The sequence below is a fragment of the Schistocerca nitens genome, chromosome 7, assembly GCF_023898315.1.
Source record: "Schistocerca nitens isolate TAMUIC-IGC-003100 chromosome 7, iqSchNite1.1, whole genome shotgun sequence".
Taxonomy (NCBI): domain Eukaryota; kingdom Metazoa; phylum Arthropoda; class Insecta; order Orthoptera; family Acrididae; genus Schistocerca; species Schistocerca nitens.
Window position 1 is genome coordinate 272,341,526 of NC_064620.1, and position 24,841 is coordinate 272,366,366.

General features: G+C 36.8%; 2 protein-coding genes across 4 annotated transcripts in view; both read left to right on the forward strand.

Moving 5' to 3' along the window:
* Positions 1–986: 986 nt before the first annotated feature.
* LOC126195434 (uncharacterized) overlaps positions 987–24,841 on the forward strand; it is a 98,197-nt gene continuing 74,342 nt past the window's right edge. The window contains exons 1-2 of one of the 3 annotated variants that reach the window (XM_049934054.1): positions 987–1,132; positions 3,740–3,833. The gene's annotated coding sequence lies outside the window, so the exon portion shown is untranslated. The remainder of the gene's footprint in view (positions 1,133–3,739; positions 3,834–24,841) is intronic. The other 2 variants (XM_049934052.1, XM_049934053.1) reach the window with 2 other exon arrangements.
* LOC126195435 (uncharacterized) overlaps positions 6,069–24,841 on the forward strand; it is an 88,707-nt gene continuing 69,934 nt past the window's right edge. Inside the window, exons 1-2 of the mRNA XM_049934055.1 lie at positions 6,069–6,215; positions 6,336–7,441. Coding sequence (XP_049790012.1) covers positions 6,105–6,215; positions 6,336–7,043 — 819 coding nt within the window. The 5' untranslated portion in view covers positions 6,069–6,104 and the 3' untranslated portion in view covers positions 7,044–7,441. The remainder of the gene's footprint in view (positions 6,216–6,335; positions 7,442–24,841) is intronic.

Genomic DNA, 24,841 nt, shown 5'->3' on the forward strand with positions numbered 1-24,841 from the left:
CTGGGTCTCAGGGCCCAGAAACAGTTGAAGGCGTCAGTGTGGGCTGTTTCCAGACATGCAGCGTCCATGCATGCAGAGTGTGTCTGTAAATCAATCTTAAACCTCTGGTTGCATGCTAGCAGATCTTCTATAATCTTTTTCAATTCCCCTAAAGTCACTATTTTGGCTGAAAGGCAAGTTCTCGCACAAGGGGAAGACACACTATAAAAAAATTTAACACAAAAAACAGCGAAAATGAAATAAATGTTCAAAGTACAAATGGTTTTCACATGCAACTACAGATGAGCACAGTATTGTTTGTTCACTAACAAGGTACTGTTCATGCATGAGCACATCAGTGTCACTTCACTTGTGGTTCCTCAATACATGAGCCAATGAGAGTTCGTCACTATGTGTTTAATCTACAAATCACATCGGCATCACCCAGTGGCAGATATAGAAAAACCTCAAGGAGGTGGCACTAAAGATATCTTGAGCTACCTTTACTTTTACCGTAATAAAAAATAATCAAGTCACAGTAAACAATGTAAACTTGCTTCCTAGTCAGCGAATAGTCCGTATTTATAATGCTTCGTATCGAAGGTTCTGTATAGAAGAAAACAGCAGAATATTCGCGACTTTTCTCGAACAAATGCCAGACAGAATAACGTATCGAGATCACTAGAATGGCTGTGACTTTTCTCGTAGGTATGTGTTAGCTATCTATGTGCAAGACAGAAACGTATAAAACACGACGAAGTGGACACTCGTGCTGCATAGGAAATTTCCACTCTCAATAACTCGGTCGAGTCGACTGACAAAAGAAACGAACGAATACGTGCGGGCTGACTGGTGGGGAAGCCTAACAGACACATCATTGTGGTCCAAAACCACTCGGAAGTGACGTCAAAATGACGTATACGCAAACGCGCTGCACACTTGTCGACTGATCGAGATCTGTGGTCGAATCGAGTTAGCGGGAAAAGCGTCTGCTTTGTTCTTCACTGTAATACTGACCGTGTATCTTGAGTGGTTGTGTTTTCGCTATCGAGCAAAATGTCTCAGGTGTATGAAAACCTCTTTCGTGACGCTCTGAAAGATTTCAGTTTCGGAGGATGGCCTGATTTCAGGCTATTGTAATTCGTTGGAGGAGGTAATAATAATTTTATGTTAGAATTGGCTGGCAAAAATTTGCGCCTTAGAAAATAACTTTTTTTCTGCTGCCAGTTAAGATTTCATTTTAATATATTTTATATGTCGCTTTCCGCGATCTGATTCCAATTTTTAAGTGAGTTTTTTTATGTATTATGCAGTTTTTTCTTTGTTTTCGTTGTGAGGTGCTGCATTGTATTGTTACATTTCCTTTACTGTAACATATACACGTGGAATATTGTAATTAATGATCGGTGTTTAGGAAGTTAATGGCAACTTTGTTTCAAAATTCGCCGTTTGTGAGTTCGTCATCTATGTATTACAGTAAGAGAAACTGAACATTGCAGCAGCTCAAGCGCAAACGTCGTCTCGAGTAAATGGCATAATTTAGAAGACACACACATGAAAATGGGACTCAGGGCCTGGGAACAATCATGCAAAAGGAAAATAAAAAGCAGTATATTTGCAGCTAATGTCATTGCCAGAGCGTGGGCTCTGTATTTCACATAAATGTATCCTGCATTTTCCCAGGAATTTTACGTAGTTCTTTCTAATTGCACTATCAGCTCCAGTGCATAATTGCACAAATCCATTACTGCTGTTTTCTTTGTGCTGGCACTGAGCTGAATTTCATTGAGGTACTGAATTCAGAGATTAGCTAGAAAACTGTCTGTGCAGGGATATGGAGCTCTGTAATTCAAATGACTGTAAGATCCTTAGTTTCTCACGAAAGTTTCAGCAAGGTCAGTGACATCAACTATGAAACAACTTTTTTCATCAATAGCACTGTAATGAATGCCACTTTATGCAAATGTTGCAACATGACCACGTTTGGCCTCCCTACTGAATTCTGAGCAAAGGTGTATTGTTGATGGATGTTGAGTGAGAGCTTTTTGTTCAGGATACCATTGCTCAGTAATAACTGTCCGCTAAATTAATACATGTTACGATGTTTCAATTATTACCACTGCTTAGGTGGCTGCTTAAGTATATGTGTGGATAATGTTGGAACTCTATTGGGATTCCTGGATTATATTGGTAGACAGAGTCTGTCAGGATCTAAAATTTTCTCAGCACCACACTGAAATTTTGATGATAATGTAAGCTGTTTTAGTCTTTAGAAATACTCGTTGGTGAATATGGGTCCTCATAGGGTACAGAACGTTATGACACTTTGAAGCCCTCAAAGTAAAACTTCTCTTACAGGTGTTCTTTCACATCTACACTCTTCTTATTGCCCTGCTAGATTTTATTTTAATTTCTTCTATTGATCTGGCTTTTACTGGAGATAATGATGATGGGAGTGAGTTATTAAGTCATTTATTTATTTTTCTTAGTTTTTCGTCTCACAACATAGGACTTGGGATGAGGCAAAATGTCTTCTGGAGATATTATCTCAGTTCTTCTACTGGATAGTGTTGACTTCTCGAGGAGGAGAAATGTTGAGGTCTGCATCTATAACCTTGTCAGGAATACCAATAGTAGAAATAGATGGCAAATTATTTTTAAGTTTGGAGTGTATCAGTCAAATAAGCCTTAAAAGTGCTGTATTATTTCTGTTGGTGATAAGGAGGAATTCTGGCTAACCAGCCCAGATCGTGATTGATTTTGCTCTAGTTGTCATTAGATAATTTCCTGTATCATACAATAACTTAAGTAAGACTTCAAGACAAGAAGTCATAGCTTATGGCTTGTATGATGTGGCAGAGTATGCAAAATTATGCTGTTTTTTTTTTTTCATATGATGATTATGCAGAATCATAAGTTGTGGTCCTTGAGGGGAGTGTCTCATGTACGTAATGGAAGTTTCATGAATTCTGTGAGCAATTCGTCATATCATGCTCTCTTTCCCAGGTCTTTGTCACAGATTTCAATCCCTTTGCAAATTAATGTGCCAAGATGCTTGCAGATTTTGTGATTAAGCTTAATGGATGTTGTATTGAAGTAATGTAGTCAGAGGTCTTTCTTCCACTTTTGTTAAGAGTTTGACAGCCGAAAACTGATATTTTTCAATTGTAGGAGAGAAATCATTTTGTAATTTTTACAAAAACTTTTTCATGGATGTAGTAACCAGTTTCAACTTTTGTACTGGATAGTTTTGATTGGTGATTGTCTTATTCTTAGTATATACAACCTGGAATTCATAGTATGCATAATTATAATGCTTAATAAAGCTTTTGTTGACATAAGGCAAGGCGTGCTTGAAATGAGGTTAACTGAAGCACTGATCAGTTAACCCCAAAACTAGGTCATTAAACTTCATGTGCACTTGGAAAATATTTTTCATCATCATAATCACAACTGAAAGAACATTTTATGATCACAGTTTTAACTGAAGTCAACAGTAACATAATTTGTGGTCAGTGAATAACAATGGAATAAAAGAAAAAGAGCAAACAAATGAACTCCCAGTTTTGTTAACTCATCCATGATTAATAACATAACACTTACTTACCTTAGCTGTCAAAAACATCAGATGTGATGAAAGGCTGTGTACATTAAATAACTGAATCTTGTATAGCCTAAAATTTCCCTCTTCATTCATGTTTCCCAGTTAACCTTAAGTGTAGTTACCCTCAGTTTATGCTACTGGTCACTTTATTCTCAGGTGGAAACACTTCTCGATCAGCTGAAAACTGTGGGGTTTTCATACTGCGTGAGAAGTAGTCGTTTTAAAGAGCCTTCTTCAGATGTTATGAAAAGTGAACTGCTGCATTAATTACTTTCTGTGGTTTACCATTTTAGTTCATATATGTATACTTGAAGGAAGAACTTAGTTTGCTGGAATTAGGGATAGTATATATAGGCTACTTTAAATGGACATTTCTTTCTAAGCTGCACTAACAATTGATGGAATTGACTGTTTTTGTTATTGTTAATAGTTGTTGTGATATGCAAGGCAGAATTGTATTAATTATTTTCCTCTGTGTTGACTTGTTTGTCATTTATCCATTTTCACAGCCATACACTCAGTAATTTTTACACACTTGCATTTGATAATAGGCTGATTAAAATTATTAGTTGGTTGACAATTCCTGTCGGAGCTGGTTTCCTCCAGAGTGCTGAATGCGTCAGGTCCAAACTATCTCTGTTCGCCATTTCCTGACTGCCACAACAGCTGATCAATCCACTTCCATTTTCTTGTCTGACTTCCTTTCTTGATGTGTTTGAACGCCATGCAATCATTTGCTGCCTTCAACAAGATTGGCCTTAAACAACATTTTCAGACAGTAGGCATAACTATGTATCCTTACAATATCTTTATGGTGCTAGAGCTAGCTTTCACATCGTAACATAATGTGAAAGGCTGATCTGGTTGAAGGTAGCACATGATCGTTGGGACCAAATAATCTTACATTAGTGTAATGTAGAGTGGTGGCATAGTGCAACGGATAAGAAACATTCCTGATCGATATAAAGTTGTGGATTTGAGTCTTGACAGATTTTCATATTTTTTATACCAAAATATTATCAAAATTACTTCATAATTTTTATTTAGTTAATAGGTTTGGATGCAGTTTTATTTCTAACACTCTGCTGTGTCATTTTCGACATTGTATTTACTTTTTAATTCCTTATATTTCTTTTTCATATCATTATTTCATTTGAAATCAGCTTGTCACCTATAACCTGTAACTGAATACAAACCAGGACTGCTCATTAGTTGGTAATTTGGCAGTCCATGCAGCTTGTGTGAGGACAGTTTCAGGTGCCATAATTAATGAAAGGAAGAAATTAGTTTGCTTTTAGCATTGAAATGCTGACAGCCATTTTCTAGGATATATTGCACATCATGTTATGGTTAGGTCATCAAATGAGTTTAAATTCTGGGCTATAAAATGTCGTATCTGCCACAGTTATGCCATTGGTCACTCCAAAACCAGTTGTCAGCAGAGCATGTCATATTCATGTTATTTCATAATGGCCACTTCCAACACTGCACAGAGTTACATGTATACGTCTCCCATCCTTTCATAATCCCAACCTGTGCTCTGCCTCTACTGAGCTAAACCTACTTTTTTTAACACGAAAATTAAATTGAACAGCACTTGCTGAGTGACCTGCTCTGTTTGTTGCCTATAATACAGCAGCAGCCGGCGTGCTAACACTTTAGCAACAAGTGACAGATGCCAACTAACAAATAATTTTAATGAATCTATACTGCTGTGTTCATGTTGAAATGGTTTCTATCGTTTTCGATAATTGTGGTGTTGATATGTAAAACAGTAGTCAGCTCATTGCACCTATTGACAGGCATGTTTAGCTTTATTGTCTTCCGAGTTAAGTTTATTTTTTGTAATTCCACATTTATAGTAATTACATTTTTCTACATAAGTGTTCTTCACATCTCCTTTGTTTACAAAGAATATTAATTCCACATTTATTGGAACCACAATAAAGCACTTCAGTTGCCCGAAATCAGTATGGTATCCTCATTGCACATGGCAGACAGTTCCATTTCTTTGCTAGATACAATAGGTGTGACATCCTGTAAAATTTTGCTCCAGTACTGTGTAAAGTAGATAGACAATCCGCTTCCATCAGTTCAGAACTTTGACAATACCTGTCAAATGAATGAAATGTTTTCTCACATTGTATTTAGTTAATTAACAATAACATATGTGAATTATTTAACAATAACAATGTTTTTTTGTCTGAGAGAAATATATTAACTGTTCCAGGTAAAACAAAGCATTTCTTCAAGCAAATGCAGGGACATGTCCCCATCCCCTTTTTTGGTTGTGCATTTGCAGTGGAGAGTGTGTGGTCGAGGCACTGTGTTCTGGGGCCAAAATACTATAAAAGTAAAGAGTCTAGTGTACCTGAGCACTTGGTAATATCATGCTGTGTTAAGATATGCTTACTTTCCATAAAACAAGTTCGTTACAGGGAAAGTTTATTAAATAAATTTTATAGTAGTTCTTTACCCTCTTTAGGAAGACCATGTGCCTCCTCGTAAGAGATTGAGGATCATGGATACTAGAAAATCCAACTGCCCAGCAACTTTAAATATGAAGTGTATAAGGGTGTATCCTGATTACAGTATGCACTCAGCAACTGAACACAGGGATACCAAGGCAAAAGTAAGTATCCAGTTTGGGTTCTGCTTGGAGAAAATTTTACATGATCAGTTGACGGTATACTTTAAAATCTGTTGTTTTTAATGCTCTTAATTAAATAATTGATACATTTTTGTCTTACAGGTTCTTGCAAGTCTACAGAAAGATTTGGCATTGCCATGCCCGCCTAAGAGCTATCTACGTTATTATTTGACTGCTTCCCCAGCAAGTGCACACACACATGCTACTGAAAGTGTTGAAGCAAGTGGGTACATACATCCTTCACTTGTAAAGGAAATCAAAAACTTAGTACTCAGTGGCATGACATCTCTCAAAGTCATTAAGTTGGCTCTAGACAGATTTGTTGAAATCAATTTCACTGGGACACACATACCAGGTCAAATGAATACTACCTTTTACCCCACAGAGAAAACTATTTACAGTCACATTTATCGGACCCTTTATGGTACAAATAAAGTATTGTTTGACGAGACTAGACTGCAGAATCAGGTTGATGAGTGGCACAAAGACTCGAGCAATCACATGATTTATTATAGACATTGTACGGGAGCCAATGGAGAAGTGAAACCATTACTTTTTTGCTATCAGAGCAGTTGGCAGAGAGATCTTTTGAAGAAGTATGGTGGTAGTTCTTTGTTAGATGCAACATACAAAACAACAACATATGATATTCCTTTATTTTTTATAGCTGTGAAGAGTAATTTTTTCATTCAGATTGAAAATGCAAGATCCATTCATGAAGCACTAGACATTTTCAAGGACTGGAACAAGGATTGGAATCCCCCTCTATTGGGTTACGGATTTCTCGGAGTCAGAGATAAATGCAATTGAGCAAGCATTCCCCCAGACAAAAGTTTACTTGTGCCTTTTCCATCGAAAACAGGCATGGGGAAGATGGTTGAAAAAAAAAGGATAATCTACGTGTACCAAATGACATGAAGACATTTCTGGATATGTGGCAAGAAATTTCAGAATCACCAACAGGGAGAGAATTTAGAGATCGCATAGAAGAGTTGCGAACGCATGAGGTTTCTCGGAGAAACGAGCGTGCATGGCCATACTTTCAACAGCAATGGCTAACGGTATGTGAAAGATGGGTGAAAGCGTATGAGGACAAGGGCAGATTTCCAACTATTGACACTACAAATGGAGTTGAAGCCATGAACAAGATTGTAAAACATTTTTTCCTAAAACACAATTCAGACAGGACTTTAACTGGGGTTACTAAGGTTATAATAAACCAGTTTCTTCCAAGCCTAATTAGAGAGTACTGTCTGCAAAATTCTGCCATCAAAGCTTATAACAAAGATGTTCCACTGTTTTTGCATAAAAAAACAAACAAGTTTGTGAAACATGTCATGCAGCGATATGCATCAGCAAAAGTTGAGTTAACTGCAAGATCAGTGAGTAAGAGATCGGATGGTTCATTTTGTGTGGAGAGTGCAAAGTCCAAAAACTGTAATTATGTTGTAAACTTTGATATACCAGATTGCACATGTGAAGATTTTCGGAGATATAAATACCCATGCAAGCATTTCTGTGCAATCTTTATTTTTTACCCAGAGTGGGGTTTTGATAAAATGCCAGAAAGTTATAAGACTAGTCCATTAATCTGTCTTGATGAAATGTATGGGGTGGGCTTTAGAAGTGTCTCTTCAGTAATTTCATATGAAGGCAGTAGTAGTGACGAAGCTGTTGAGGAGGCAGTTCACAGCTGAGGAGGCTGTCGAGGTTGAGGAGGCTGTCGAGGCAGCAAATACAGATGGTGTTGTTCAAACCCAGAATATTCCTTTGCAGCAGTTTGAAGCAAGGGAGCTGTGTAAACAGATTTACAATCTCACATACAACTGCAGCAACAGCGAAACATTACAAAAAGTACTTGAGTCACTGAGCAACTGTGTGCAAGATTTGCAATTAGCAAATCCTGAAGTTGGTGGTCTCCCATTGGCAGTGCCATCAACTTCCAAACAATAGCGAAGAACGATGCCAAAAGCCTTACAAGATCTGTCTTAAACACATTATAACTTCGCATTTGAAGGGTAAGAAATGACGGTTTATTTGAATTTTAGATAGCTCTTTGTCTATGTAAAATACAAATAAGCTCCGTCATTTCTGATCCTCGAGATGGAATGCTGAGGTCTTTATGTTGGTCTCTGCTTTTAAACTTTGTTGCACATTTGAATTTCGAAGTAGCAGTAGATAAAATATTATAAAAAGGATAGTTGCTACATTTGTGTGTGTGTTTGTGAGTGAGCGAGTGTGCGCGCGCGCTTTTGAGAAGGCCCTTGTTGCCCGAAAGATAAGTCTGACAGTCTTTTTGTTGTTCCTTTCTGTGACTCAGCATCTTCACCATTTGGTGAGCAGCAACAACTATCCTTTTCATAATATTGTTACATTCCATCCTGGATTTTTCGTTGTTCATCAGAGAAAAGATTTTTCTGAGGATTAAACTAGATGGTAGTGTAGAACTTGCAAACTTTTTAAAATATGAAGTAAAAGATTTTAACTTTAAATTAGGTTAATTCAAATATGGGACAATGTTGAGAATTGAAAAGGTGGAAAAAATAAATAAGATATATCTTAGTGGCATTGAGATGTCGTATGACTGATGGAGGAAAGATTTTGCATTTCTTTTTCCAAGTAAGAATGCACTTGCTCTCACTTGCTTCAATACATGTCTAGTGATTCACGTGAAACAGAGAAAAAGATAGACTGCCCTGTTAATGAACATGAGATTGCCCAGTATCACTCTGACAGAAGAGTATGGTGTTTCCTTGATATGGTATCTGGTCAGCAATGTCATTGGGACCAAATGAAGTAAGTATTGACTTTTTTATTTGCTTTGGAAGCTTAATGTGTATCAGTTACCTACATATTGGATATCTACCACCTTGGTTCTAATGTTCTTAATAACTTTGCAGAGTTACTGCAGATACCACACAGAAGCAATTACTGTTACTGGAATACCAGTAATGTTTATTAAATTCAGTTGTAAAGCAGTTCTGGGCATTGCAGCTGGTGAGCAATGTCATTGGGCACCAAAAGAAGTGAGCACTAAATTTTGGAATTGTGCCTTGAAAACATGTGTATCAGTTGTCTTCATGTTGCATAACTCAATTACTTGTTGTTAATTTATTTGTTAGGTTCAGTTATGATGGATTTCTGGCCTTCAGTCCATGGGAAAATTCACACCAGATTGCATCAAGACTGTTATATTCCAAGGATATCTTGGAAGATTGATAGTATTCCTGAACGAAAACAATCCATATAGTATTTCACGTGTGTATCAAACTGCCATTTGTTGTGGCACATAAATGTTTGCAACTTGATTGTAATTTTTGAACAGTTTCTCAACAATCCAAGAATTTCTTGTAATGAGAAGTAGACATTGTTGCTTGGGTAAAGGAAATACAAATCACGGTCAATATAACTACCTTATTAACTTTCCACAGAGAAATATTTTTCACTACTGCTACTTAAAAATTCAAATGTGTGACAAAGTTTGCTTACAGAACTTGGCATAAATATCTCCCTTATTTGTATTTTTTAGGTAGCTCTTATTGTTTGATCCTTCAAATGGAATGCTATGACCTCCATGTGATCTATTCCTTAGTAGTTAATTATCCATTAAGGCACAAATATATGAACATTACAATGAGAGGGGTCTTTATGCCAGGCCCTGTAAAAGTAATGGCATCTTACTTAATATTATTGTTGGGAATTTGATGGCACTGCTGTGGGGAGACCACAAATTTCAGGGTTTGCTAACTGCAAATCTGGCACACAGTTGCTGAGTGATTCAAGTACTTTTCATAATGTTTCACTGTTGATACAGTTGTATGTGAGATTATAAACCTGTTTGAACAACACCTTCACTTCAAATTGCTGCAAAGAAATGGTTACGGTATCGGTGTGATGCTCTATATGTGTTTCCTCAACTGTGTCCTCATTGTTACTGTCTTCATGTGAAATTACTGCGGACACACTTCTGAAACCAAACCTGTACATCTTGTGAAGACAGATTAATGGGCTATTCCTGCAGCTTTCTGGTATTTTATCAAAACCCCACTCTGGATAGAAAATAAAGATTGCACAGAAATGCTTGCATGGGTATTTATATATCTCAAAATCTTCACATGCGCAGTTTGGTAGAGCAAAGCTTACAACATAATTAGTCTTTGAACATTGTACTCTCCATACAAAACATTGTCCAAGTTCACATTCACTAGTCTTGCAGTTAATTCAACTTTCCCTGGTGCATATCACTGCATGACATGTTTCACAAACTTGCTTTTTTTTTTAAAAAAAAAAAATGAAAAAACAGTGGAACATGTCTTACGATTTGATGGCAGAATTCTGCAGACAGTACTTTCTAATTAGGCTTGGAAGAAATTGATTTCTTATATCCCTAGTAGCCCCATTGAAGGTCCCATCTTTGTTCCATTTTAGGAAAAAAAATGTTTACAATCTTGTTCATGGCGTCAACTCCACTTGTAATGTCAATGGTATCAAAATTGCCCTTGTCCTCATAAGCTTCCACCCACTTTTCATGTATCAATAGCCACTGCTGTTAAACATACGGTGATGCATATTCGTTTCTCTGAGAAGCCTCACTATCTCTTCTGTATGATCTGTAAATTCTCTGTTGGTGATTCTGAAATTTCTTGCCACATGCCCAGAAATCTCTTCATGTCATTTGGTATTTATACAACCATCTTCCTCAAACCTGTTTGACTGAAAAGGCACAAGTAAACTTTTGTCTGAGGATATGCTTGATCAGTTGCGTTTGTCTCAGATTATAAGAAATCAGTAACCCAGTAGGTGGGATTCCAATCCTAGAAAATGGCTAGTGCTTCATGAATGGATCTCGCATTTTCAACTTGAATGAAAAAGAAAACCAAATAATCCACATTACTCTTTACAGCTATAAAAAAATAAAGGCATATCATGTGTTGTTGTTTTGTATGTTGCATATAACAACTATCCCTGTACTTCTTCAAAAGATCTCTTTGCTAACAGCTGTGACAGAAAAAAGTGATGGTTTCACTCCTCCATTGGCACCTATACCATGTTCGTAATAAATCATGTGATTGCTTTATTCCTTGTGCCACTCGTCAGCATGATTCTGCAATCTAGTCTCTTCAAACAATGCTTTATTTGTACATTACAAGGTCCAATATGTGTGAATATAATTTTTTTCAGTGGGGTAAAATGTAGTATTCATTAGACCTGGTATGTGTGTCCCAGTGAAATTATCAATAAATGTATCTAGAGCCAAATTATTGGCTGTATGATGTCATTCCATTGTGCACCTGAATTTGTATTTCCTTTACAAGGTATTGTTAGCATGTGTGTGTGCTGATTTGCTGGAGAAGCAGAGAGATAGTGTTTCAGCTATCTTTGAGACAGTTAAAGGAGGTGCTCTAGAAATGAGTGTCCTGATTGATATGAAAAACAGTTTTCAAATTTTCTGTACAAACTATAAACAGTTCCTCAGTTGGTGATCGTGGAAGAGATTGCCATAGCCACAGTATTGATCCACTGTCAGGTGGTAAACCTAGGATTTCCTTCCAGTATGAGCCAAGTGAAGTAAAATTGTGGTTGGAGAAATGTTTTATATTCTTAAACTGAGTATTTGTAACCCATTATGGTGGATTGCAGTTCATGTGTCAACACTTAAAAATGTTTAGTTCTTCACTGATGACACTTGATACAATTTCAATTTTTAAGGCTATTCTGTGTCAAGTTAAATTTTGAATTATCCATTTAAGCTTATTTTTTGCTGTGTGGCAGATGGATTTATGTTCATGTAATATTTTTAATGTTGATTGTAGTAAGGTGTAATAATATGTAAATGCCCAATAAAATAGATTGATATTTATATTTTTTGTTTCTGTATAATAATTCTGTAGCTTGGTGACCTGAGTTTTGTGTGTGTGTGTGTGTGTGTGTGTGTGTGTGTGTGTGTGTGTGTGTGTGTGTGTAAGTGTAAGATATTATCATTTCATGGGAAATGTGGCAATAACAGATCAGAAATTGTGTGCAGAATATACCTAATTATCAACACCTGTAAGCAGCTAAAGATCTGGATTTCATTATCATTTCATTCTTAGAGAGCTGCAAGATCACCAATGGTATCTGTACAGATACCAGCTTCATATAAAGTAGTAAGGTTTTTACTGACTATTATTCACCAAAGCCGACAAAACAGGCTGCATTCAGTAGTAGTACTACATAACGGTGATACTTCAGTACAACTTTGAACCCTTTAAGTGGTTTAGATCAGCAGGAGCAAAGTATATTCTTCAAGGTATGTTTCACATGCAACTAAGAAACCTTTGCCTTGAATGTCATGTGATTTTGCACTCTGCTGCTAAGTTTTCCTTTTAGATTTATTAAATTTCTTAAAGAGGCTTCTGTTACAAACACTTGCAATCCACATAGGTAACGTGTGACTGATATTCCTTATGTATCACAACCTTATTTCAGTTTCACTCTGTTGTTGCTGGTAACTGTTGTGATGGAAGAGTTGATTTGTGCCACATTAAGGAAGATTAAGAAAAAAGTCATTTACAAACTCGTGAAAAAGAGGCAGGGTTCCCCAAAAGTATAAAGGTTGCCATAAGCAGTCACTTTTGTTGGATTAAGTTATTTCCATATCCTTTCTGGATATTTCAGCCAGCTGCATCCTATTGTAGAGATAGACTAACCAAAAACCTTAGTGTTATATGAACAGAGCAGAAAAAACTTTATTAAATACACAAAGGACTGGTAACTACCTTCATGTATGGACCACTTTCCAAAAAATACACTGTGTCAAGGCATTCAGATTGTACATATTCTTTCTGAATATTTTTATTGTAGCAGGAAGAATGGGGATTGTTTAACTTACCTTTAACCTAAGGTACATTAGATTGTGTATAAAATTCATCAAAAGAGTAAATACGGGCTCTTACTTAAACTGTTTACTATAACAAGAGAAATTAGAGTACAATATTATAAGAGACAGATGAAGACTAGGTGGGAGATAGACTAAGAGAATAATTTCACATGGTGATGAAAGACCTGCACCCAAACAAGGCACCTGGAGTAGACATTCCCTCACATTTGTGGAGATCCTTCAGACAGACAGCCAAGTCGAACTATTTCATGTGGTATGCAAGATAAGAGACAAGTGAAAAACCTTCAAGTTTCAGAAGGAAGTAATAATTCCTATTCAAAGAAAACCAGGCACTGAAAGTTGGAAATATTACAGAACTATCAGTGTGGCAAGTCATGGTTGTAGTTTGACACAAATTAAGTAAAGAATAGTGGACAAACTGGTAGGTGCCAACTGACCTCAGGAAACATTACTTTGGTATCTGGGAGAAAAATAGCAACACATGAGGCAGTATTGGTCCTATGAAAAATCTTACAAGAGGATATAGAGAAAGCTTTTGACACTGTTGGCTGGACTATACACTAGGAAATTCCGAAGGTAGCAAGGATAAAATACAAAGACTAAAATTTGCACACTGATGTAACAGTATGTGTAAAGACATGAAAAGTGTGCAGTCCTTGGGAAGGGAGTGAGACCGGGAGTGAAGTATTGTAGAAGGTGAAACCACGACTTGCAGAGGTATGTTTAAAGGGGTGTTGTTCCTGTTGCAGAGGAATTAATTTAGTGTACAATCCTTACTGTGATTTGTATTACCAATGTTTTGAGGGGAATGGAAATATTAAAGTAATGGTATACAAATTCAACAAAGGTTTTTTAACTAATGAGTATCATCTTCAAGCTCTGATTCAACATGCATTTAAAATGCTTGGCTGTATATCATGGCACTGTCTGTAGCTCTTGCCAGTTCATTACACACAATTCGAAGATTCAACAGTGGAACGAAAGACCTGACATAAAAGTAGTGTTCATTGAGCGATTGGATATGACAATTATTCTATCCTGACATTATTTTACATATAAATTATAGCCATACGAGTTGATTATCAATTGAATTGGGTGTACACAAGTATGATCAACATAATAAACCCATAATAAATATCACTGGTATCTTTAAGTACTCATCTTAGCAACTGAAACGGCTACACATCTATGCTGATAACTGAAGCCATGTGTAACATCCTCAGATGTATTTTACTACATTGGATTCAGTTCTCATTCTATAGACCCAAAAATGAGATGGGTTTCTTGGATATGGAATATGTCAAAGTACAACATAAAAAACAAAGACCATCTGAATATAACACTTCCCTGATCACATGTCAGGATACTTTAAAGATATGTGAATACATAACAGATAAACTGGGACTGCCAACGTTTACAGAATTAATACACTCAGAATGAAACAGTTATGCACTTTTAACAAATTTATCATACACACAACACCTAATCTTAACTGTTGTAAAACCAAATCTAAGGCATTTTTACTTAAGCTGGTCTAACAGTCCCTGTTAAGATATTCATTTATAGAGGAGCTGCCTGCCTAAAAATCTTTCAAACTCTGTTTAAACTGTGCTGTTTCTGAAACAAACTTTTTAATGGTAGCTGGCAATTTATTGAAAATGTGTGTTCCCGTAAACTGGACTCCTCTTTGGACCAAGGTAAGCAATTTTAGGTCTTATTGTTCCTAGTATTTTACTATGTGCTGAGCTATTGTCTGGAAATAAACATGTTATTTGCAACCAATTTAAGGGATAAATATACTGAAGCATTGGTTAGAATACCCACTTCCTTGCTCAGATTTGTACATGATTATATGGAATTTACAACACAATTGAGTCTTATTACATGCTTCTGCAGTCTAAAAACTTTTGCTCGGTTTGACGAGGTACCTCAAAATATGAAAGCAAATGAAGTAAGCAAGTTTTTTTTCTCATGTGCCAACAAAACAAACTTAGCATCTGGCAATTTAACAGATGAGGTCATTACTGTAGACAGGAATAAACAACAGATTCAAGATGGAACCTTGAGGAGCACCACATGTAATTACTTCCCAATCAGACGAAGACTATTTGCTTACTCTGCATGTATTTGCAGTGACATCCTTGTTTCCTTTTAGTTAGGTCAGACTCTAACCATTTTGCAGCACTGCCAGTGACATCACAATATTCTAATTCTCTTGAGAGAAAGCTGATTCATAGTCAAGGGCTTTTGACAGGTCACTGAGAATGCCAGTAGCCTCTAACTTGTTTTCTTATGAATTATTCCCACTGTATGTGCAAATACCCTTCTCTATATCAGTAAGCATAAGGAACCCAAACTGTGACTTGGATGATATATTGTTTGCAGTCGGATGCTTAAGAAGATGCTTAGACACAACCTTTTCAAATATTTTTGAAGACGCCAGCAAAAGTGAAAATGATCAATAATTTGATAGTATCTCTTTAACGCTCTTCTTGTACAGAAGCTTAACTTAGGCATATTTTAGCCAGCCTGGAAATGTTCCACTGATAAGAGATTGATTACACAAATAATTTGAGGCACAACTCAACTCACATGAATACACTTTGAAAAACTTCACTAGAATACTTTAAGGATTTTATGATGGATGCTGCTACTTAGGGAGAAGTGAGTGTCATTTCCATTTTACTGAAGTTATTTGTAGGGAGTGGTCTCAGATGTTCAATTGCACTGTTAACTGAACCTGATAACTTGAAGCTGTCAGTAACAGATACAAAGTACTGCACCTATTTAAGAAGTTTGCAACACTACATGCATTTGTTACCAATGTCTCATTTACTTTAATTTGAAGTGTTACTGGAATTTTCAAAATCTGTATGTATCACAGCATCAACAACAAGTTTAAATAACACATGGCTTTATCTCAATAGGAAGTCAGACTGCTACTTAATTTACAGATGGCAGCAGAAATGATTTTCTTTCAGTGTTATCTGTAAGGCAAACAGTAGCCTGTCTTCCTAATCACAGTTAATGTAACATAGCTGTTACTGTAGTCTCTTTAAATTTGGTCGTCTTGTCAGACTGTAGTGTATCAGATTATCTTATCATTATTTACAGGATACCAGATGCATTAGTAAAACAAGCGTTTTCTGGAGACAATTTCTTAATTAAAACTGTGTAGCACAATAAATACCTTACATCTCTCAGTATTTGAACATCTGAATCAAATCTACAGTTACTCTGCATTATGTGGTGCAAAATGTAAATGTACTGTGATACTGGAGGGGTGAAGAACTAATTTTTATATGCTCTCACAGTAAGAATGGTTACAAGAATGCTTTATGGAAAGCTTCATAGCGTTCTGTTGTTTGTAAATTTTTAGTAAAATTTTCCAAAACTGAAGTCACAGCCACATGAGAAGAAAGTCCACATGACCTGGATTCATATACAAAATGAAATATTTCATTCAGCTATGAATTGTGCATAGTTAAATTGCCAGGAAAGTGGAAATAATGTGAAAGGTTTAAGACAACACTCTTTGTAACACAGCCTGTCATTTACTCTTCTTTCTTGCTGAGTGAGCTATGCACCCCATAGCAAACTGCCTTGTTTCTTATGCAGTCAAGTTATTTACCCATTCTTCTTAAATCATATATAGTTTTTGTGTGACACTGCATGGCACAACACACAAGTATTCTTACTAATTTAACTGTGTAATAATGAACACAGGAAGTAGTTTTTAAAGAATTTTATGTTGCCCTTGGAGGTTTCTTTCATGATCCTTTAAGGCCGCTTTTGCATGATCAAAATTCATTTGTATGATCATAGAAACTATTATTCATATAAAAGATTAGCTGTCATATGTATAGCCAAACAACTACCCCTTAAATGTATAACAAAGCCTGCTTCTTCTGAAAAGTTGTTTTCACAATTAACTGAGAAGACGACAAAAGGCATTAACTTCCCGTGAGGCATAATTTAGAAAACATATATATTTTTTAACACAAGTAACAGCTGTCGGTAAACCAATATTTCATTATAACTGCACTGGAATCTTACGTATCCCAGGAAACGAAAATTTATAGCCTTATCACGACACTATTCTTAACAGTTTGTTTTTCCCCCAGTATGAGCTGCGTACTCGACAACAAATGCTATTTCTCGTAAGCAATGGCAATGTTTAGCTTCTCTCAACGGTTATACATGATGGTTTATGGAATGTGTAACGGAAATACTGCATTTATTATTTAGGTGTATAACATTTTATGCTACCTATTTGGTCCTCGACATAATAAGCAGATCAATCACAGCATGGTCAAGGAACAGGTAAAATCCGATAAGCTGAGAATCCGTACGATTTATTTACTTCTACGTAATTTATAAATACATTTCCATTTCTCCGCTACAGTGTACGTGCGATAACAGCCACCTTTCTTTCACATTACGGTCACATATCAGCGGATCACACTCGTTTCAGGACGATTCAGCACACACGCACCGACGTTTTAACATACACTCCAGTGTGGTCCGAAAACTTTCACGTAACTCGACTCGACCACGGATCTCGATACTCGACAAGTGTGCAGCGCGTTTGCTTATACGTCATTTTGACGTCACTTCCGAGTGGTTTTGGACCACAATGATGTGTCTGTTAGGCTTCCCTGACTGGTGGGGCCAACGCGGGTGGCAATGCGGGCGACCCCACAGAAACTTCTCTATATTTATTTGTGACAATGGAATACACAATACATCAACAACGTTTCCGGAAGTCTGTGCTCTTACGGTCGTGTCACTGGAGTAACAGACATTGCACAATAGATGTGCTTAAACGATGTTTCCAGAAGGAGTACACTCTACAGTGATCGAGCACACTGTCTGATCGTGTAACCACGGGAAAAACGATGGACATATGAGTGGACGAAATCGATAGATTAGATTAGATTAGATTTACTTTCATTCCAATTGATCCGTAGTGAGGAGGTCCTCCAGGATGTGGAACATGTCAGAAAAACAACAATACATGACAAATATTTACAATTAAAACAAATAAGCTAATGTACCATTCCACAGGTCCCAAGTGGAATGATCGTCATTTTTTAATGAACACTAAGAGTAATTTTACAAATACTAATGCACTGAATTTAAAATAAAAAAGTTTTTTATTTATTTATAAGGTAATACAACTACTGTAATACTTATTTACAATGAACACATTACTGCACTGAAATGGTGCAGAAGTTAGATTATACTAACACACACACACACACACACACAAATTTTCAATGAACACATTACTGCACTGAAATTGTGCAGAAGTTATGTTGTACTTATATACAAATCAGTTGGTTTTACTAAGAAATTCATCAATGGAGTAGAAGGAGTTGGCCACCAATAAATCCTTTAGGCTTCTCTTAAACTGAATTTCATTGGTTGTTAAGATTTTTATGGCTGCTGGCAAGTTATTGAAAATGTGTGTTCCTGAATAATGCACACCTTTTTGTACAAGACTAAGTGACTTTAAATCCTTGTGAAGATTATTCTTATTTCTAGTATTGATTCCATGAATTGAGCTGTTGGTTTGAAAAAGTGATATATTTTTAATGACAAATTTCATTAAGGAATAAATATATTGGGAAGCAGTAGTTAGTATCCCTAGTTCCCTAAACAGGCTTCTGCAGGATGTTCTTGAGTTCACACCACATATAACTCTCACTGCACGTTTTTGTGCCCGGAAAACTTTAGCTTGGCCTGATGAATTACCCCAAAAAATAATCCCATATGACATTATGGAATGAAAGTAAGCATAGTATGCCAGCTTTTTCATTTTTATATCCCCTATGTCTGACAAAATTCGCATTGCAAACAGAGATTTGTTAAGACGCTTCAGCAGTTCTGTGGTGTGCTCCTCCCAGTTGAATTTATTATCAAGCTGTAATCCCAAGAATTTAACACTGTCCACTTCTTCTATCTTCTTGTCATCGTATGTTAGACATATACTCTTGGGACACCCCTTACAAGTTCTGAACTGCATGTAGTGTGTTTTTTCAAAGTTTAGTGACAAAGAATTGGCTAGGAACCACTGATTAATGTCCACAAATATTTTATTGGCTGATCTTTCTAAGACTACATTTGACTTGCTATTTATTGCAATGTTTGTATCATCGGCAAACAAAACAAACTTGGCATCTGGTAATGTTACTGATGAAAGGTCATTGATATACACAAGAAAAAGTAAGGGCCCCAAAATGGAACCTTGTGGGACCCCACATGTAATTAGTTCCCAGTTGGATGAGGCCTGATAGCTTGATACATGTCTCTTTCCTAATAACACCCTTTGTTTCCTGCCAGAGATATAAGATTTGAACCATTTTGCAGCATTTCCTGTTACACTATAATATTCTAGTTTACTTAAAAGGATATTGTGATTTACACAGTCAAATGCCTTTGACAGATCACAAAATATACCAGTTGCCTGCAATTTTTTGTCTAATGAATTAAGCACATTTTCACTGTAAGTGTAGATAGCCTTCTCAATATCAGAACCTTTTAGAAATCCAAACTGTGACTTTGACAGTATGTTATTTGAGATAAGATGGTTATAAAGACGACTGTACATTACTTTTTCGAAAATTTTTGAGAATGCTGGCAACAGTGAAATTGGACGGAAATTTGACGCTATTTCTTTATCTCCCTTCTTAAACAGTGGCTTAACTTCAGCATATTTCAGCCATTCAGGAAATATTCCACTAATAAACGACTGGTTACACAGATAGCTTAATATGTTACTTAGCTCAGAATCACATTCTTTAATTAACTTTGTTGATATTTCATCATACCCACTAGATGTTTTTGATTTTAAAGATTTTATGATGGACATTATTTCTGTTGGGGTAGTGAGGGTCAAATTCATATTAAGGAAGTTACTTGAAATGTCTGGTCTAAGGTAATCCATAGCAGCATCTACCGAACCTGACAACCCCATCTTGTCAGTAACAGTTATAAAATGTTTGTTAAAAAGTTCTGCAACACTATACACATCTGTCACCAATGTATCATTTACTCTTAATGCTATTTGTTCCTCTTCATGCCTGGTTCTACCGGTCTCCTCCTTCACTATATCCCATATTGTCTTTATTTTGTTATCTGATATGACTATCTTTTCCTTGTAATATATTTGCTTTGACATCCGTATTACAGTCTTTAATATTTTGCAGTATTTCTTATAATGTGCTATAGCATCAACATTGGAAATGTTTCGGAGTGACAGATACAGTTTTCTTTTTGTTTTACAAGATACCCCTATTCCTCGAGTAATCCATGGCTTCTTTGTAGACTTTGCTCTAACCTTGGTAAGTTTTGGGGGAAAGCAGTGTTCGAATAAGGTAAGCACTTTATTAGCAAAAATGTTATATTTTTCATTCATGCCATGAACGCTGTAAACATCAGTCCAGTGAATGTCTCTGAGGAGTGTCCTAAAATAATCAATTTTTGGCTTACTGATTACCCTTTTGAGCTCAGATTTAACAGATTTTATATCCTGTTCAGTATTAACATTTAACAGAAGGAACTGCATGTCATGGTCTGAGAGGCCATTGACTATTGGTTTTGTAATATAATTTTGTTCATTGGACTTTTCTATAAAGATATTATCAATGGCTGTTTGTGAGCAAGTGGCTATCCTAGTGGGGAACTTTACTGTGGGAATTAAGTTGAATGATAGTGTTACTAACTCAAACAAGTTCTTATTGGGAGAGTCTTTAAGGAAATCTACATTGAAATCACCAGCAACCACTATTTCTTTGTTTTTGGTTGTTAAATGGGCCAGTACAGCTTCAAGGTGGTTGACAAACAGATTAAAGTTACCTGCAGGTGCTCGATATACACTTAATATTATGAAGGATTTTTTGTGAAATTCTAATTCTGTTGCACATGCTTCCATATGCTGTTCTAGGCAAAATTTATGAATGTCTATGTTCTTAAATTTATGACAGTTCCTGATGAATGTGGCAACTCCTCCTTTCTCCATTTCTGATCTACAAAAGTGAGATGCTAACCTAAACCCTGTAACACTTAAAAGTTCTATACCAGTGGTCACATGATGTTCAGAGAGGCAGATTATGTCAGCTGGGTTTGAAGACTCTAATTCATCTATGCAGATAGTTAATTCATTAATTTTATTTCTCAGTCCTCGAATATTTTGATGCAATAAAGATAGCTGACATTTCTCATTGACTGAGTTAAGATTGGGTGGAGTTAAAATATCTGCTGACAGTTGAAAATTCTTAACCAATGGCTGTTTATGCTGATGTAATAAGCTGGAATTATGTTTTTTGATTTCTTTCTCAAACTGAAGATTTGTCTCAGTTCTAACCTCTCTTAAAATTTGCTTTCTTTCTGTCCTCCCTACCCTAAAAAAGGGTCTTTTCTGAATCCTATAACCACTGGTATTTTACCACTCATGATAGTGCCTCCCCCCTTTAACAATCTTTTAACCAGTGGGGTGCAGTGTACTTGACAGTCGTGATGTGACGAGATGGACAAATGGATGGCGGTGTCTAAATTATCCATTTACGTTGGGGAGAGATCACGTAAGCTCAACCCATGTGGCCCACAGCAAGGATCATCATACACCTGGAGACACATCTACTTGTCTGCAATGGTCTGTTGCTCAGCTTTCATTGGTCTCTGCTTTGTCTTGTGCACCCATGCACGTCACATCATTGTCAAAATTTGACCTAACGGCAAATCTTCAGGCATGCCTGTAGAAGCTGGGCACCACAAGATTTTGTTGGCTGTAATTACAACTCATGCATTTCTCAGTGTGTCTGTCACAATGTGAATAATTGTTTTGTTACCACTTCCACAATGACTTTAGAAATTCTGATGGAATGTTATCTATCCCTTCTGCCTTATTTCATTTTAACTCTTCCAAAGCTCTTCTAAATTCTAATTCTAATACTTGATCCCTTATCTCTTCCATATCGAGTCCTGTTTCTTCTTCTGCGGCATATCAGATAAATCCTCTCCCTCATAGAGGCTCTCAATGTACTCATTCCATATATCTGCTCTCTCCTCTGCATTTAACATTGGAATCCCCATTGCACTTTTAATGTTACCACTTCCACAATGACTTTAGAAATTCTGATGGAATGTTATCTATCCCTTCTGCCTTATTTGATTTTAACTCTTCCAAAGCTCTTCTAAATTTGAAGTAAAGTACTGTATTACTATAGTACTGTATTAGTTATTTTCAAATGCGTAAATATTTTTAGGGTGTAGGACCCAATTAAAACCCACTATTTACATTCTTTTTGACTGAAAGTATTAGGCATAAGGTACTAACTTTATTAACCGTATTAAAGCTGTGGTGTCACCTCAAGGCACCACACTGGCTAGGTTGTAGGCTTGAAACCGGCCGTGGTCCATCAGTACACATCAGACCCGCAAGTCGCCACTGTCGACGCTAGCAGACTGAGTGCCGCCACTTGGCTGGTCTTACAAGACAAGCTAGCGCACTGCCCAGTTCTACAGCTGACGTTAATAGGAATGGTTCAGTCGTTATAGCTTCAGAGATCTCATTTGCAGACACGCTAGTTAGCATAGCCTTCAGCTAAGTCAATAGCTGCGACCTAGCCAGGCGCCACATACAGTTTATGCATTGTCAATTGATCTATGTGTGTGAAGCAATCAGAATTGTAAAGGAGTATTCGCAGTTCAGTCTATAAATGCACTTGTAGAGATTATTGTACAAAGTCAAGATTGACGTTCATCGCTGATGTTTAATTTAAAGCTAAGTATTTAATTGTATTCCTGTCTACTAACTTCTAATCACCTAAGATGTTCCAGATACATCCCGTCAAGTATAGTTCATTGATCCTCAGGTCAGCCTGCGTGATCAACACGTGCAACAATCGCCACCACTTGTGATCAGACTAAGAGTCAAATTGGGTGACTCAGCCGGGTCGCCCTTTTTCCGTGAAGCCCATAGTTCCCGCAACAAAAGCATTGACTTTGAGATATTGTTTTTATTTCATGAACCCTGAGCCTTATTCATTTATTTATCAAAGTACTATTAATGTGTGACAGTAATAGTTTATGTTTTGTTCTTTTAATGATAGTTTAGGATTTATTTAAATACAATTTCAGTCTTTTCAGAGCTATATATTCACTGCTCTGTAATAGTCTATAACCATGATTATTACTGTAAATTAAATTAGCTTTTTACGAAAATACCATGCATGTTTATATTTTGTTTCTTTTTTCAGAGCCAAAAAGTGTGTCGGGCTGAGTTTCCCAGAGTGTCGAGTTATCGAGAGTCCAGCTTTTGGGGTTCTAATGTAAATCATATGACTCTAAAATTCTTAAGAAAACTAAAAACTCACTATTTTTCATCTGAAATTTAGAAAATTTCCTAGGGCAAGGCCCCTAGTATGCCCCCCCCCCCAATATTTTTTATAAGTCGGCGCCCCTGGTACTAGTCAGTTCCTTTCCTGTTCCACACGCAAATAGGGCGAGGGAAAAATGACATTCTATATGCCTCCATATTAGCCCTTATGCGAAATGTATGTTGGAGGCAGTAGAATCGTTCTGCAGTCAGTTTCGAATGCTGGTTCTCTAAATTTTCTCAATAGTGTTCCTTGAAAAGAATGTCGCCTTCCTTCCAGGGATACCCATATGAGTTCCTGACGCAATTCTGTACTACTTGAATGTTGTTTTAACCTACCAGTAACAAATCTAGCAGCCTGACTCTGAATTGCTTCAGTGTTTACCTTTAATACGACTTGGTACAGATCCCAAACACTCGAGCAGTACTCAAGAACAGGTCGCAGTAGCATCCTACATACAGTCTCCTTTACAGATGAACCACACCTTCTGAGAATTCTCGCAATAAACCAAAGTCGACCATTTACCTTACCTACCACAATCGCACATGCTCATTCCATTTTGTATCACTTTGCAATGTTACACCTGAATATTTATACAATGTGACTGTGTCAAGCAGGACACTACTAATTCTGTATCTGAACATTATGGGTTTCTTTTTTCTACTCATCCACATTAACTTACATTTTCTACACTTAGAGCTAGCTGTCATTCATCACACCAACTAGAAATTTTGTCTAAGTCATCTTGTATCCTCTTACAGCCACTCAATTTCGACAACCTGCTCCCCACTATTGGTGCCACCTCTCTTCACACCATCTCCCTAATGTTGATGGCCTTGCTGCTACTGAACGCTAGCTTTCCCAATGCCCTATGGATTCCAAACCTACAACCTCCTTTTGATAATCTTGATCAATTATATCTTCACTCACAACTACTTTACCTTTGAGGGTACCACTTATAAACAAATCTGTAGTAAGGCAATGGTCACCCACATAGCACTGGGCCATCTACAGGAATCCTTCCTAACCACCCATAATCCCAAAACCTTCATCTGGTTCAGGTTCACTGATGACATCTTCGTTATCTGGAATGAAAATGAGAATGCCCTATCCATATTCCTCCAAAACCTCAAGACCTCCCCCATTTACTTCATCAAGTCCTCCTCAATCCAACAAGGCACCTTCTTCGATGTTGACCTCCACCTCAAAGGTCACCTTTGACCTTTGACATCAGTACCTCCAACCATATCAAACTTACCAACCACCAGCAATTCCTCCACTCGAGAGCTGCCACCCATTCCATACCAATAAGTCCATTCCATACAGCCCAGCCATCCATTGCTGTC